Below are 17,302 nucleotides of genomic sequence, written 5' to 3' on the forward strand. Positions count from 1 at the left end.
TTTCTTATTCATTAATAGTGCTTCATAGCCGGTATTTCATTCATGTATGATTACAATGAGAGTATGAAAGAAAGTATTTTAAACTCCCTATAAATTCATAGCTATATAAATAGAAGTTCATTACTTTAGAATTCATAAAAATAGGATATTTTAAAATGATTTATGGGGTTTATTTTTTTATGCAAGTGAATCTTTAGATCTTCCTTCAGTCCTGGAAAGTCAGCTGTTATATGTATTGAGTGTCTACAAAGGGAGATGTCAATTTCTTTTATTTAAACCATCTTTAAATGATTTTTCTTTAAAGGACTAAATATGAAAGTTAAAGGAGAATTCCACCCTCTTATTATTTCTCCAATTGAACTTCCAACATTGAATTTTGTGGATTTTACAAATGATGGTAAGTACTTTATTTTTCTAGTAGGATATTTCAAGTAATGATTATTAATGGAATGTTAACAGAATATTTATGCCTCATTGCAATTATCTGAATATTCAATTTACAACCTCATGATCATAACGTGTACACTGACTCTTTTTGATTGGCCTACCAAGTGTAAAGATGAATTATCCAATCTTCACACAAGTATAATATTCAGGATTATATTATCAAAAGTTCTCTAGAAATAGAAAAGTCCTCATCCCTTCAGTCCTTCTATTGTCTTCTCCATTTGACATGGATTTATTAGATAAAAATTATTTGGCAAATTTACCTACTAAACACAGAAATTTACATTAAATGATGAAGGCACAAGAAAGCACAGCTCCTGCCTCATGATGCTAATATTCTAATGAAGTTAGTAAAACTCAAAGAAGTTTCATAATGTTTCTGCTGGATTGATTGCGTTGTGTATAGACTATTATCACTACTTTTTGGTTTTTATCTTTACAGGTATGTGTCACTGACATTACATTTGTCCAACAAATGATGCTTGCTAACAAACCAAAGTTTGGAAAGAATATATAGTTTCTTTGTAATCTACTTGTAAATGCTTCATTGTTAGTAGTTGACTTTAATGCAATCTAGGAAGATAAATCTCTGGACAGATAACCATATCTAAGTCAATCAAATTCAACAAATATCTATAAAACACTATGTCCAAACTATTGCTGTAGGTACTAGGTATACAAGGACAAAAAGTATCAATTGCTATCCTAAAGGACCTTACAATCTAGAAGAGGCATGAATTTTATGTCCATATGTATGTGTATACATATATAATTACAATAATATTTAAAAATGACTAATTAAATAATAGAAATCAAATGGTAGACAATTCAAAGGGAGAAGTACAGATTTAAATAAGAAGATAAAAACAAGCTTTCGGGGGGGAAGAAGTGCTTGAGATGAACTTGGAAAGGACAGAATGATGTCTCTATCCGCAGAAAAGTGGTAGGGGCATCTGTTTTATGCAAGGAGAATGATGTAAGCAGACCTAGAAAAGATAAGAATAGTGAATTTCCAGTTATATAGTATGACTAGAATTGTGGGAAGTAAGACCCTGATTGAATTCCACGAGTGCTTAGGAGATATAACATTATTTTGTAGGGTATATATGTTGACTAAATAGATTAGATATATATATATTTCCACATGGTTTTTCTAAGTATGACTTGTGGGAAGGCATGAATAGACATCTCTGTAATGTTTCCCACCTCTCTACAAGAAAGACTTTGAATCTTTCCTGGAGGGGAGTAAGAGAAGGAGCCACCAATTTGGCTACTCTGCTCTCCTTAAAAAGTAGATACTAGATTAAAATTATATTTCTTTTCCAACCCCTAAATATAGCTAATGTAGAGGAATGATTTTTTTCCTTTAAGTTGTTTTCCTAGTTATCTCTTAAGATTATTCAAACTTACTACCAAAGACTTGACCCCTTTCCACCAAATTCTAGTTATGTAAAGACCTTCACAAATAGTGAATAGCAAAAAAAAAAGTTCATTTTTTTCCTATCAGAAAGCAAATATAACTCAGGGATGTTATATACAAATCAGAACATACTAGATAATATAATGCAGAATTAATGAATACCCTCTTGGGGGCAAGATGGCTCAGCTCAATTAAGAGAGAGTCCCTGATCTCATCTAAGGGGAGTCTAGTGAAAGACACTTGAGAAACAAGATGGAAGTGAGAAACATGTTGAAATGCTGACTCCTTTATATGTCTGCCTGCCACTTCCCAAAATGTCTGTGTCTATCTCTATTTTTCCCTTACAAGAGAGTCTAGAACCATATGTGTCATCTCTTGAAGCATACAGTAAGAAGTTCTCCCTTCGCAAAAACTCTTGTGCTAGCTATTGATCTCACAAAAGCACTCAATTTCCAGCCAAATTGAGGCAAATTAAATTTACTAAATGACTTCTATATGCCAGGCCATGTGCTAATGTTATCATTTGCCCATAAATCATTAAGTAGGCCAGTCTTATTCAAATATTCCAGCTTTGAAATTCAGTTACATATCTAAAGGCCAATTTCCATCTGTCCTACCTAGTTGAAACTCCCTTTTGGAGCAAATGAGCAATATGGTTACTTTCCAAAATAAAAAGAACACATTATACCGCAACATTACATAGGCCTTTCTCAAGAATAACATCAAAAATAGTATTATGGCCTCTCCTTGGTAGATGTTCAACCAATATTTGTTGAGATGAGTTGAAATGAAAATATATTAAGAAAAAAAGACTTGGGTTCTAACTCCAGGTCTTTACAAGTGTCTCATAATAAAAACTTTAAAAAGTCACTTTCTCTCATGGTATAGTAGAAAGAGCACTGACTAGAATAAGATAATCTAAGTTCATATCCTACTCCAGACACTTATTACCTACATGCTCTTGGACAAATAACATCCTTGAGCCTCATTTTTACTTATTAGTTGGATTAGATGACCATTGAAGTTTCTTCTGGCTTTCTAGCTATAATCCTATGATGCCTTGGTTTTTCCATATGTAAAAGAAGGGGAGGGATGAGTTGATTGCTAGAGCTCTACTTGGTTCTCATATCTATGATTCTGATAAATAACATAACATTATATTTTTAAGACTTGGTAGACATAAGTCTCTGTTGCCAGAATCTCTGCCAGAAAGTTGCTTTACTTTTGTATAGCATTTTTAGCTTGAGGCCAAGGATGTGATATGGATGTTGCGCTCTTCTACTTTCAATGCATTCCCTCCTTTCCCCTAAATCAGAGTTGGTCAGCTAGAAAACTGGCACAGAAACTAGACCTTTGCCGATCCTGCTCTGTAGATAAGACAAGGTCTCGTAGTACATTTATTCCAGCAGCTAGGGGACTGTTAGGTGGAGCAATGGAGAGAGCACTGGAGATATCAGTTTAAACCTGAGTTCAGAGGCTATTAGTTGTGTGACCCAGGACAAGACATTTAACCCTATTTGCCTCAGTTCCTCATCAGTAAAATGAGGATATATTTGAAAAAGAAGTGAACCAGTCTAGTATCTTTGGCAAAGAAATCCTTGAAAATTTCCATAGAGTCATAAGGAATTGTACACAAATGAATGATGAAACATACTCCTCCCAAGGATAACAGAGGATCTTCCAGGCACAAAAGAAGTGATCCCCAAATTTACTCAGACATCATTAATTACTTTAGTAATTAGAAAGGAAAATATCTATATATTTTCTTTTTTTCTTAAGACTTTAGGGGGGGAATGTGGCAAACAAACATGATTATTCTGATATCAACCCTATTCTGGCAGCAGGCAAGGCCATCCTCAATTTAATTCCCAAAGGTAAGATACTAAATTGTCTATTTGCTTTGTAAATATCCTTGTTAGCTATTTACTGAATTAAAATAACTTCTGACCCAAACCAGCAAGTATTCAATTTAGTTTCATTCAACAAATGAGCTCTTTGTGAACAGGTAATGGTTTTTGCTTTCATATCCCCAGATCTTAACAATGTCTGACATATAGGCAACATTTGTCTGATAAATATTTGTTGAATTAAATGGAATTGAATGACATCATACATCTACCTGAGATACAGATAGTAGATGGTTCATAAATTTTAGAACAATAATCCAAATATTGGACTATTCTTGTTTTCCTCTTACATATTTAATAGCATATACTTATATAGCTTAAACTTTGCCAAAATTCATTTATTGAAAAAAATCTCATCCTTCTGGCACTATGGGACAACAACAATCCTTCCCTCTCAGTTTGCCCGATCCTTCTCTTCCTCATACCTACCCCATTGAGAATGGAGCAAAAAGCCTAGAAACAGAAACACGAGAAAATTCAGATAGTTTATTTCCTTTAAGGGTAGTTTCAACTTTGAATAAAAATGGGAACTTGGTATCTATAAGTCACCATACACCTTTTAACCCTGAAGATTTAAATAAATTCAAGGAAGATCTTACATCATTTGAGGAAGAACCAATATTAATTATAAAAATTGGAGAACATGTTCAGAACTTTTGACCCCACCTGGATGGATGTTGAAAAAAGAGAGAAAAAAATAATGTCATCTCCCTGTCTAATAAGAAGCAAGGTAGAGGAGCAAATTATTGGCCAACTGAAAATCCACACTGAAACCTCAATGTTGAACCAGATTAAACAAACTAAACCAGGCCAAGAAGCATTATCAACAGCCATGAGAGTTTGCTCTGATAGACCTGGAAAATGGTCAAAATTTGAAAGAACCTGACAAGAAATTGATGAGACCCCCTCTCAGTTTATGGACAGACTTATTGACGTAGGAAATACATACATGGACCTTGATTTATTCAGAGAAAGGGACATTAGGCAAATATGTAGGCAATTCATTGAGAATTGTTGTTCAGTGGTAAAAGACTACTTTTAAAACTAGCTGTCCTAATTGGGACTCTGTTTCTGAAACCTTTGAATGAGAAAATTTCCTTCCCCAAAATAGAGATGGAAAGCACCTTCACTATAGCTCAGCTAACAGACTGCTTCTCTCAGCTAACAGACTTCTCCTCTCAGCTAACAGACTGCTCCTCTTGTGTTCTGCAAATTATAGCTGAATTTAATCCCCAAAAACCTTCCCCTGCAATCCCAGTTTCTCATGTTCCTTCTCCTACACAAAACCAAATTCCAGCCCAAAGGAGGTTTTATTGTCCTAGAGAAACTGGTCCTAGTTGAATTGTCCCACAGGTACAAAATTCAACTAGAGGCCTGTTTCCTCTAAGAGAAGTACCTGAAATAGGATGGAATGGGGATGTGGTGACTTTAAGACACAAGATACCATTTACTCCCCAAGAAGTAAATGAATTAACACTAAATATCCCCACATATGAACAAGATACCTTTATAGTAGCAAAAAAGATGACAGACATATTTTTTCAGTATGATCCATCTTACAAGGATATTAAAAACTTGCTACAGGCTTTTTTTAACTGAACGTGAGAAAAATAAAATAATTGCTCATGTCAACAAAACCTAGGGGCATAATGCAGCACATTGGCCAGCTCAGGATTCTGAATGGGACTATAACAACATTGAGGATTATCTACAATTATACCATTGTAGAGAGGCCATCCTTACAGAAATGAGGGAATGTGCAGACAGTACAGATAAGTGGATGGAACTTGAAAAAATTAAGCAAAAGGAGGAAGAAACACCCTCCAGATTCATGGATAGAATAATTGAGTTTGGGGATAGATACTTGCATTTTAACCGATCTAAAGAGAATAGCTTAAGACAAGTTAGAAGGATCTTTGTCAATAACTCTTGCAACACAATTAAGGATTATTTTAGAAAACATTGTCCAAGATGGCCAGAGATGGACCTTAAAGAATTGCAAAAAAAATAAAAAACAACAAAAAAACAACAACAACAACAAAAAAACAACTATATATGTTTTAAAGGGAAACAAAGAAAATGAGGAAGAAAATAATGATTTCATAGAGGAAATGAAGAAAGAATTGGGATGTTTAAAAGATAAGATGGCTAAAATAGAAAGAGGGCATGATAATGAACCAATGACACTTGCCCCTCTCCAGAAATCTAATTATCAATCCAGTACCTGCCACTTCTGTGGGAAGAAGGGCCACAGAATGGTAGAGTGTAGAGCTTTTCTCAAGATTATCAGAAGGAATACTCAGCTTAATAACAACTACAGAAGCGATAATTATAGAAATAACTATAATTATGACAATGGAAACCACAACTTTAGGAATGATGACTATAGGAATAGATATTGGGAAAATGATAACTCAAATCAAATGACTCCACAACAATATAACTTAAGAAGTGGTGATCATCCAAAAATACTAGAGGTTCTAATGCCCCTCAGGGGAGTGCCCTTCAAGGGGGTGCCCAAGGAACTTCCCAAACACAATGAAGGTGTCGGGGGGAGGGGCTGGGGCACAGGAATCAGAGGATACAACCTTTGATTTTCTGGACCTTGATGTCCTACTACCTGTTGTCCCTATCCACTACCCCCATACTAATGTACCCCATGTTACTTTAAAGGTGGGTAACACCTATTATGATTGTCTTTTTAAATTTACTCCCCATAATTCTCTCAGAGAGTCAGAAGGAAAAAGAGCACCCCACCTTTGTAATACCTGAAGATACACTGGAGTCTCTTTGGGCCACATCTTCTTCTGATGTAGGCTTACTCAAATCGGCTGTTCCTGTGCAGATAAAAACTAAATCTAGCCCACCTCCTTCCATTCCTCAGTATCCCCTCTCAGAAGAGGCAATTGAGGGAATTACCCCAATAATTAACTCATTAATTGCACATGGAATAATAATCCCTTGTAAATCTGAATACAACAGGCCCATCCTCCCCATTAAAAAACCAAAAAGAGGGCCTGATGGCAAACACCTCTATAGATATGTACAGGATTTGAGGGCTGTGAACAATCATGTTATAAAGAGACATTCCGTAGTTTCCAACATCAATACTATTATTTCTTCTATTCCTAGCACAGCTACTTACTTTACAGTAGTAGACTTGTGCTCAGCCTTTTTTTCCATACCAATACATGAGAACTCCAGGCATATATTTGTTTTCACCTGGGAGGGACTTATGTACTCCTGGAGTTGTCTGCCACTGTAATATTTATTGAGAAAGGAAATAGGATTGGGAAAAATGGGGATAAATGGGAGGTTTCTATGGGGTATGGAGGAGTTAAGAGGAGAGAGGGAACACTGTTTGGTGAGGCAAGGGAGGGAGATGCCCCCTGCTGAGAGGAAACAGCAGGGGTCCAATAAGGACGGTTTGTCTTTGAATGACTGAAACTGAAGTTCAGCTCCCTCTATGACCAGAAGAGATAGTCCACTTATCTGACTGCGAATTCAAATAATATAAAGTTTAATAATCCAGTTGGAATTGGAGTTTTTCCTTAGCTTTAGAGTATAGGGCCAGGCTCTAGAGGCTGGCGGAGGGTTTGTCCCACTCCCGTCTAGTCTACTCTCGTTGTTCTAATTCAGACTCTTAGCAGTACACAGAAAGCAAACAAGAACAATTCTAACCTTTAGAAACCTGTGTCCTTTCTACACCACAAGGTTTTGTAGATAGGCCGAGCTTATTTGTGCAAATTTTGAGCCAAGATACAGATAATATAAAATTTAAAAAGAGCAAATTAATCAAATACGTAGATGATCTAATCTACTATTGGCTTCAACAGATGTGGAATCATGTCAGGAAGATAGTAAACACCTTCTTTTGGAATTGCACAAAAGAGGGCATAAGATCTTGAAGAATAAGGTTCAGTGGTGCCTCCCTAAAGTAGAATATTTGGGGTTCATCCTGACTGTGGATGCCCACTTTATTTCTCCCAAACGAATTGAGAATATTCAAAATTTAAGTGCTCCTACCATTAAGAAACAGTTCAGAGCAATTTTAGGAGCAAAAGGGTTTTGTAGAGAATGGATTCCTTACTATGGGGAAATTACTAAACCCCTTCTAGCACTAACAAGGATTCGGTCCCTGAGCCCCAAAATTTAGAACCAGAATGCCTGTCAGCTCTATCAGATCTAAAAAAGGCTATCCTGTCTGCCCCTGCTCTAGGCATCCCAGATTACAAGCCATTTACTTTGTATGTACATGAGGGTAGTGGGGTGCCTTCAGGTGTTCTTACTCTGACTTTGGGGCCTTCTCAGTGCCTATTTGCTTATTATTCTGCCCAACTGGACCCAGTAGCATCAGGAGCACAGCCTGTCTTAGAGGAGTAGCTGCTACAACTTTACTAGTGACAAAAGCTGTTGATCTATTATTGGGATGCCCATTAACAATTATGTGCTCACATGAGGTAGAAGCACTGTTGCTATGACATAGAATATTGGCATTTTCTGATCAGTGAGTTACAAGGTATGAAATAACCTTGTTAAAAAAAGAAAACATTACCTTGAAATGCTGTTCAACTCTTAACCCTGCCGCCTTGCTTCCAGATTTACCAACTTCAGGAGAATCATTACATAGTTGTGAAACACTAGTGTCCCTGGCAGAAAAGCCTCGAGATGATCTCTTGGACACTCCCTTAAACAACTCAGATCTGGTCTTATTTACTGATGTTTCTTTTTTATGAGAGATGGCATACACTACACTGGAGCTGCTGTAGTTACAGAATTTGCCAATGAGTGGTCAGCTTCATTGCCCTCTAACATTAGCTCCCAAGGGGCAGAACTCATAGCTCTGAAACATGCCTGTATCATTGCCAAGGGTAAAAAGGAAACAATTTATACAGATTCTAGATATGCTTTTGGCATTTGTCATTCAGTCAGGATTCTATGGCTTCAGAGAGGATTTTTAATCTCAGCTGGAAAATCCATAGCTAATGCAGTAATTATTAATGAAGTTCTTTCTGCTCTCAAACTGCCTGAAGCCCTAGCTGCACTTCATTGCTCTGCCCATACAGGTAGCTCTGACCCTGTCTCTAGGGGAAATGACCCAGCAGATGCTGCTTCAAAGCTAGCAGACATAAAATGGCCTGAGTTAATTTTAACATTAACAACCACTGGTGATTTAAATTTATCACTTTCCTATAATGAAAAGAAAGTGGAAAAATGGAAACAAAAATTCAAAGCAAAACAGATTAATGGAGTATGGGTGTCATCTGAAGGGAAACATCTGCTCCCTAGAAGTTTCTATCACCAAATTTGACAATCTGTTCATAAAAATGGTTACTTTGGTACCCAGGGCATTGTGGACTCTGTTAAGAGAGCCCCCAGTATAACTACCATAGCCTTTAAAGTGTGTTCAGCCTGCTCTACTTGCCAGGCATATAACTAACCTGCCATTTGTGGCAAAGTCTTTGGTGGGCCTCCTCTGGCTTACACACCTTTTGAGCACCTACAGATAGATTTCATAAAAATGCCAAAGGCTGGACATTATAAATTTTGTCTAGTCATTGTAGATCAACTGACCAGATGGCCAGAAGCATTTCCTGTGACTCAAGCCACAGGGGTTTTTGTTGCTAAGGTGCTTTTAAAAGAAATTATTCCTCACTTTGGCCTGCAAGCACATATTGATTCAGATAGAGGAAGTCATTTTACTGATTCTGTCTTACACCAAATATATTCTTACTTGGGGATAACTCTCAAATTCCATGTTCCATATCATCCCCAGAGCTAAGGCCAAGTTGAAAGGTTGAATAAAGAACTTAAAACTATGATTGGAAAATTATGCACTGAGACCCATTTAAAATGGCCTGAAATTCTCTCTTTAGCCCTATTTTATCTTAGAAGCAGGCCTAGAGGAGACCTACACATCTCACCATTTGAGATGATTTTTGGATATCCTCCTATACAGGCTAAGCCTTTCTCCCCGGCATATACATCACTCTTAGTGGGAGATACTACTATTGCTTCCTATATACAGGAATTACAGCACAAACTGCACGAACTTCATGCATCAGGAACTGCAGTACAAGCCAGAACACTAGACTTTTCACTTCATGACCAGAACCCAGGAGACAAGGTGTATATTAAGAATGTCCAATGTCCTGGAGGAACTCAGCCTTCCTGGGAGGGAACATTCAAAATATTGTTAACTGCTGCAACATCTATAAAGGTTGGAGAGAAGGACTCTTGGATTCATTGCTCACATGTAAAAAGAGCATCTTCTGTTGAGACTGATTGACTGTATCCTATCACATGCATTAAAGATAATAATCCATTGACAAGTGGATACTGTTTTAAAGAACACATTGAATTCCTGATTTTTTCTTCTTTTCCCCTTATTTTTATTATTGCTTTTGTTTTATTTTGATTAGAATATTTTATTTTCCCCATTTTCCTCAATTCTTGTACTAAAGTTACATACAATTAAATATTTTTTTCTTTTTCTGCAGTAATATAAGTTATATATACTTGCTATAATATCAATGCATACCCAAAAGCTTTAAACTGTGGGAACATGCCATTTATTGATAAATTGTTATGGGACTATGATTAATGTTTGTGTTGGATTCCAGGAAATGGCATAAAAACAAAGAGCACACAGGAAATACTAATGTGGACTCAAGGTTGCGACGCTTGACATACGTTCAGTCATAGGACTTCCTTGTATCTACACTCTTTATGAAGTACTCATACAAGTACCAAAATTTGACTATCATGCTGTCTCCCTATATCCCTGAGAATGGCTAAAAATCATACCAGGGAATTAAGATTCCCTATCAAAATAGAATTCTAGTGCCTTTCCTTCTTATAGTAGGGCAACTTCCTGTAGTCTTGGCTGCAAATGGGTAAGTCAAATATTACTGCATTCTGTCCTACAGACTTGTGGGATATAAATTACTTTAAATTGAATGTGTACAAGGGCCCATTATGAATTTATTCTTGCTTACTCAACATTGATTTTGGTATTTTGATTCTGATTTTAAATTTTTTTCTCTCTCCCAAAAGTTTAACTTTCTTCCATATTTTTCCCTTTATATATTTTTTGTTTGTTTTGTTTGTATTGTTTTTGAATTCTTTTAATAACTGACTCATGCTGAGCTGAACTGGGTGTTTTTTTTAACACCCACTTCAGGGGGGGTGTTGTATTTTAATAAAAACAATCCAAGATTTTGAAAATTTTTTGTTCAAGAAAGATCTTCAAGGAAGAAGCTTTCTAACTCCTAAATCCAGAGAATGAACTGCTGCAGAAAGATACCAGAAAACCTACACTACATCAAGATCAAGAATGAACCTTGGGGTGTGGTTGATTGAACTGAAGGTTGATTGAACATTTATTTTTGTACACTCTTCTGCCAAAGGGGACTTCCCCCCTAATTGTCTTTTGTCAATGCAGCCAGCAAAAAACATTGGTTTTGTTGTCTCTCTCTCTCTCTCTCTCTCTCTCTCTCTCTCTCTCTCTCTCTCTCTCTCTCTCTCTCTCTCTCTCTCTCTTCTATTTCCCCCTTACCTATAACTATTTTAATTTCATAGCTGATATGTTTACAAGACCCATGGGAGAGACTAGTCTTCCTTGGGCCTCAGGGGGAATTTGTGATTTTTAAAACTTCCACCCTAATCAGACCATTCTTTAGAAGATTTGATTTAGATATTTCCTGATCAATAACAATGAAGAAACGTGGAATAACAGAATAAGGTCTTGGAAAACCCACATTCTCCACCATACTCAGTTTAACAAGATTTTGAAAGATCTGCATCAAACTCAAGATTTAATTATCTGAGGAGATGGCCTTCAACAGACATGTGCAAAAAAAGGACAGACCTCTTGGCTGTCCTAAGTCAAGCTAAGTCCTCATTGGTATAGATGAAATGCAGAAACATACTGTAAAAATGTCCATATGAGGCACGTCATGGGCTGCCTCATGCCTCTTTCCCTGGAGAGATGAATCTGGCTGGCAGCATGCTAAGCATTCTGACATCTTGGAGTGTTGGATGGTGAGTTTGCCCTGGAGCTGACTTCATGTTGGGGCATCTTAGCTAAGCCTCTTTGGAGGTCAAGTTGATGATTTTCTCCTTCACACTCAAACCCTTACTTTCTAGATCTCCTATCTTCCTGCCTGGTATTAGCCCCTTTCTTTCCTCCTTCTTCTTAAAATCTTCTCTACTATATCAATTAAGTCACCATAAAATTTGGAAGCTGACTTGGGTATTTTATTATTTGGGATTCACCCTTAATTATATATATATATATATATATATATATATATATTGCATATGCATATATCTATATATGCATATATATTATTGAAGAAGTAAAAAGTTGTAGTAAATTGTATTGAGATCTGCTTTGTAAAGTATTCTAGTAGGAACAATTTCTAAAAGTAACTTGGAACCAAAAAAGGAAATTTACTAGAGAAGGATGTCCAAGAGAAGATATTTTTTGAAGATAAAACAGCTATTCAAGGAACTGATGTCTGAAATGAAATTTGTGGATATTAGAGATGGGCCACTTAAATGCAAGAAGATAATGTTAGTTAATGTTTTTATTAGTTATTGTATTTCTTTGGTATTTTGTTTCACTATAATTATATATTAAATTATTCTTCAGTTTCTCAATGCTTTAATGGCAATTGGGTACTCACATTGGACTGTGAACAAAAATTATGTTGCACAATTTTTGCATTGAGGCAAATTACCTTGGCCAAAAAATTGTGGAAAATATGGAATGTCAAGGGTTAACAAACTTCTAAGAGCTTTTATGATGTTTTTAATTACTTGGAACATCAAGATTATAGAAGGGTGATGTATAACTTTACAATATTTCAGTCCCCAAAGGTAAGAATGTCTTGAATACTGACCAAACTTTCTTTATCTTATTGAGGTTGCATACATTCCAAAAGGTTAACAGTATATTTCTTGTGGTGTAAGAAATTTCCACATTATCTAGTCCTACCTCCCCTTTGTCTTGAAATACTATATAAACCTGTACATTCTTCAGTTTCTTGGGGGTGACTTTGGTCTATTCAATTCCCTCTAACCTATGTGTTTTTTAATTCTCTAAATGGAAATATTTATCATTGTTAGAAATGCATGCATTTATGGATTTAAGGTTGACAAGGGAAAAATGATCTTACCAAAGATTACTAATTATCAAAGTGGTATTTAGAAAGCATTTTAAAGTAGAAATGGTACAGCTAACACCTTACACCCAGATACTCAGAATGACTGAATGACTTGAACATAAAGAAGGAAAGTATAAGTAAAGTAGGTGAACACAGAATAGTACACTAGTTAGATCTTTGGGAAAGAAAAGATTTTAAGGCCAAACAAGAGTTAGGAAAAATTAAAAAATATAAAATAAATAATTTTGATTACATTAAATTAAAAAGGGTTTATACTAACAAAACTAATGCAACCAAAATTAGAAGGGAAGCAACAAACTGGGAAAAAAATCTTCATAACAAAAAAACTCTGACAAAGATCTAATTATTCAAATTTACAAAGAGCTAAATCAATTGTACAAAAAATCCAGCCATTTTCCAATTGATAAATGGGCAAGGGACATGAATAGGCAGTTTTCAGATAAAGAAATCAAAACTATCAATATACACATGAAAAAATGTTCCAAATCTCTTATAAGCAGAGAAATGCAAATCAAAATAACTGAGGCATCACCTCACACCTAGCAGATTGGCTAATATGACAGCAAAGGAAAGTAATGAATGCTGGAGGGAATGTGGCAAAATTGGGACACTAATGCATTGCTGGTGGAGTTGTGAATTGATCCAACAATTGTGGAGGGCAATTTGGAACTATGTCCAAAGGGTACTAAAAGACTGCCTACCCTTTAATCCAGCCATAGCTCTGCTGGGTTTGTACAAAAAATTGGAAAATGAGGGGATGCTCTTCAATTGGGGAATGGCTGAACAAATTGTGGAATATGTTGGTGATGGAATACTATTGTGTTCAAAGGAATATTAAACTGGAGGAATTTCATGTGAACTGGAATGACCTCCAGGAATGGATGCAGAGTGAGAGGAGCAGAACCAGGAGAACATTGTACTCAGAGACGAAATAAACTATGGTACAATTGAATGTAATGGACTTCTCTACTAGTAGCAATGCAATGACGCAGGACAATTTTGTAGTAATTATGAAAAAGAACACTATACACATTCAGAGGAAGATCTATGGTAGTAGAAACACAGAAGAAAAACAACTGCTTGATCACATGGGTCATTGGACATTGATTTGGGATATAAACCCTAAATGATCACCCTAGTGCAAATATCAATAATATGGAAATAGGTCTTGACCAATGACACATATAAACCCAGTGGAAATATGTGTCACCTATGGGATGAGTTTGGGGAGAGGGAAGGGAAAGAACATTACTTTAGTAATCCTGGAAAAATACTCTAATCAATTAAATAAAAAATAAAAAAATAATAAAAATTAAGTGAAAATAGTATCCTTGTATAGAAAATCTTCAAGTAGTAGATGAAGGAATATTTTAAGAATATTTATTAAGCAGATTTCTAGGTATTCTACTGGACTCGGTGACTTCTACGGTCTTTTATCAATCCATGATTCTATATTCTCTGAAATCATGTGTTATGTTTGTCATTTGGGTGGAAAGGTATTGGAGCAGAGTGATGATGATGGCTTGTATTTTCCTATGATTATTTTATTGAAATGACTTTTGTCTAATTTAAAAGAAATTGGCATGTGTTGTTTTTCAATAAGAGTAGGAGGCAGATTTTGAAATATAGAGAACACTTTTTCCTTCCCTTTATATAACTGTAAGGTTTTTGAAATCTCAGTGGTAATAATTCTGTCTTTGAAGGATAATTTTCATCATGGTTTTTTGGGTCTATATAAGACTAATACACAGTAAAATTTTACCAATAGAGATTCATTTCTATAATTCTATGATCCTAACATTTATTAAACTATGTCATGATAACTATAATCACTAACACATGATGTGATAATTGTAGCCCCTAATTATTATTAGGTTAACTCTTTCCTCCACATTCCTCAGGTTTTGATCTCTCTTTCACCTTCCCTCCCTCTCTATCTCTTTACCTCACTCTTTCTCCTCTCTCTATTTACCACACTACTCTCTCTCTCTCTCTTTACCACCTATCTCCCCCCTCTCTTTCCTTCTCTCCCTCCTACCCTAGGAATGTTACCCTATAACAAGCATTTGCCTTAGTTAATCATGAGTATTGAAGAAATAAGATCAGAAATATAATTGGTGCTAAATACATGATGCATTTGGTAAATATAAAGATATGAACTTGGTTAGTAACATGAAGAAGACTGACTCAACTCAAACAACATACTGCCTCTTGGAAATTCTTAATTATGCTTACAAAATTTTTTTTAAGTGAATGATTTTTTGTAAATAAGGGGTAATTTCTTTTTTGTGTCATTTGAGGCTGCTAAGTAGCTGAGTATCTTAATGGTAAAAGATATATACATATATATATATGTGTGTGTGTGTGTATTATATGTTATATTTCCTCAAATTTTGGATAGGGATATTTCATAAAATTATGAAAAAATTATATCAGAATTATTTTATGTTTTAAGCCCTAAATGAAACACAGAATTTATATCAAGAAAGAGTTACAAAAGCACTCTGGAAAAACTTCCTAAATTTTGAGTATTTACGTTACCCTTAATAAAGGATGCCCCTTAATCTAAATGTCAGGAGAAGATTAATCTTTTCTGGTATCATTCTTACTTTACTCGCCTGCCATTGGATCTCAGAATTCAATCTATTCTCAGTATTCCATTTTAGCAAGGCACACTAAGTCACTTTGCTTTCTAACACTCAACAATTTGAAATGGAGATTTTAAACAATGGAATATGACATATGTAACTTTTAGAGGTTAGTCATGATGTGACATAATGTGAAAATGAGTGCTATATTACATTAGAATGTTCTAGTGGGGAAGGACCCTGCTGTCATAAATTGTTGGGAGTTGAGTATGAAGAAAAGACAAGTCAGTAGAGGAAACTGATGAGGAAAAATATTACTTTCATAACTTTACAATGTTTTTCAGATCTGACTTGTTTCTGAAAGGGAATAAATCACTAGTGTGAAGAAGCAGAAATCCTATTTCAAATGATAATGAATTTTAATTTTGCTAATTGCATCACGAAACTATCCAGTCCTTCCTGATTTTTTTCAGGGCATCCTTCACATCCTTGTTCCTCAAACTATAGATCAAAGGGTTCAGCATAGGGATGACTGTGGTGTAGATCACTGAGGAAACTTTCTGTTGAGTGATGTTGCTGCTTGATGAAGGCTGACAGTACATAAATATGACAGAACCATACAATACAGCCACAGATGCCAGGTGAGATCCACAAGTGCTAAAGGCTTTGGATCTGCCCTTAGATGAATGGATACTGAGGATGTTGGAGAGAATGAAAGCATAAGAGATCAAGATGGGTAGAGTGGTTACCAATGAATTGACCACAACAAGAAACATCACCAAAAGCTCATTGATGTAGGTACTAGAACAAGAGAGCTTCAGAAGAGGAGGAATGTCACAGTAATAATGACTGATAACATTGTTTCCACAGAAGGACAGTCTAGCCAAACAGCTTGTATGGGTAATGGCTCCAAAGATCCCCATAGTATACACTCCTACTACTAGCATGGAGCAGAGAGTCTGGGACATGGTGCTGTTATAGAGTAGGGGACAACAGATAGCCACATAACGATCATAGGCCATGGCTGTCAGCATGTAGCAGTCAGCAATACCAAAAGTACAGAAGAAAAAAAATTGTGTCAAGCACCCTGAGTAGGAGATGATGTTTTGCTCTGAAACAAAACTGACCAACATTTTTGGGGTAATGACAGAGGAGTAGCAGAGATCAATGAATGATAAGTTACTGAGGAAATAGTACATGGGGGTGTGAAGCTGAGAACTAATCCTGATAAGTAGGAGTAAACCCATATTCCCCACAATGGAGATAATGTATATTTCAAGGAAGAGTATGAAGAGGGGGAGCTGGAGTTCTGGTTGGTCTGTTAATCCCATCAAGATAAAGTTTGTCACCATGGAATGATTCCTTTTATCCATTTTTCCTTGAAAGTTGATGTGGGTATCTGTGGAGATGGAGGAGAAGAATCAGATCAGACAAAGCTGAGTATTTGCCAATGTAGGCTGACCTAAAATCTCACAAATTACATAATTCCTTTTATAACTCAGCAGCAACAGCCCCAAATATCAACAGGTATTCGTAAACTATTAATATAAAACTTGATCAAAGAAGATTAAAGATGAGGCAAAGGAGAAAGAATGAAAAAATTGAGGATAATATGAAGTATCTCATTAACAAAACAGAGGATTTCGAAAATCATTCAAGGAGAGACAATTTAAGAATCATTGGCCTACGAAAAGACAATCACAAAAGAAAAAGCCTGGACATAATACTATAGGAAATTATCCAGGAAAA

The 17,302-nt window shown here is 35.8% G+C and overlaps 1 protein-coding gene across 1 annotated transcript; it reads right to left on the reverse strand.

Moving 5' to 3' along the window:
- Positions 1–15,990: 15,990 nt before the first annotated feature.
- On the reverse strand, positions 15,991–16,929 carry LOC100030062 (olfactory receptor 8D1). Its single transcript, XM_001379628.3, has one exon. The coding sequence runs from the start codon at positions 16,924–16,926 to the stop codon at positions 15,991–15,993; it is 936 nt and encodes a 311-aa protein (XP_001379665.2). The 5' UTR covers positions 16,927–16,929.
- Between the last annotated feature and the right edge of the window lie 373 nt (positions 16,930–17,302).

Source organism: Monodelphis domestica, chromosome 4, assembly GCF_027887165.1.
Source record: "Monodelphis domestica isolate mMonDom1 chromosome 4, mMonDom1.pri, whole genome shotgun sequence".
In the NCBI taxonomy this organism is placed as follows: domain Eukaryota; kingdom Metazoa; phylum Chordata; class Mammalia; order Didelphimorphia; family Didelphidae; genus Monodelphis; species Monodelphis domestica.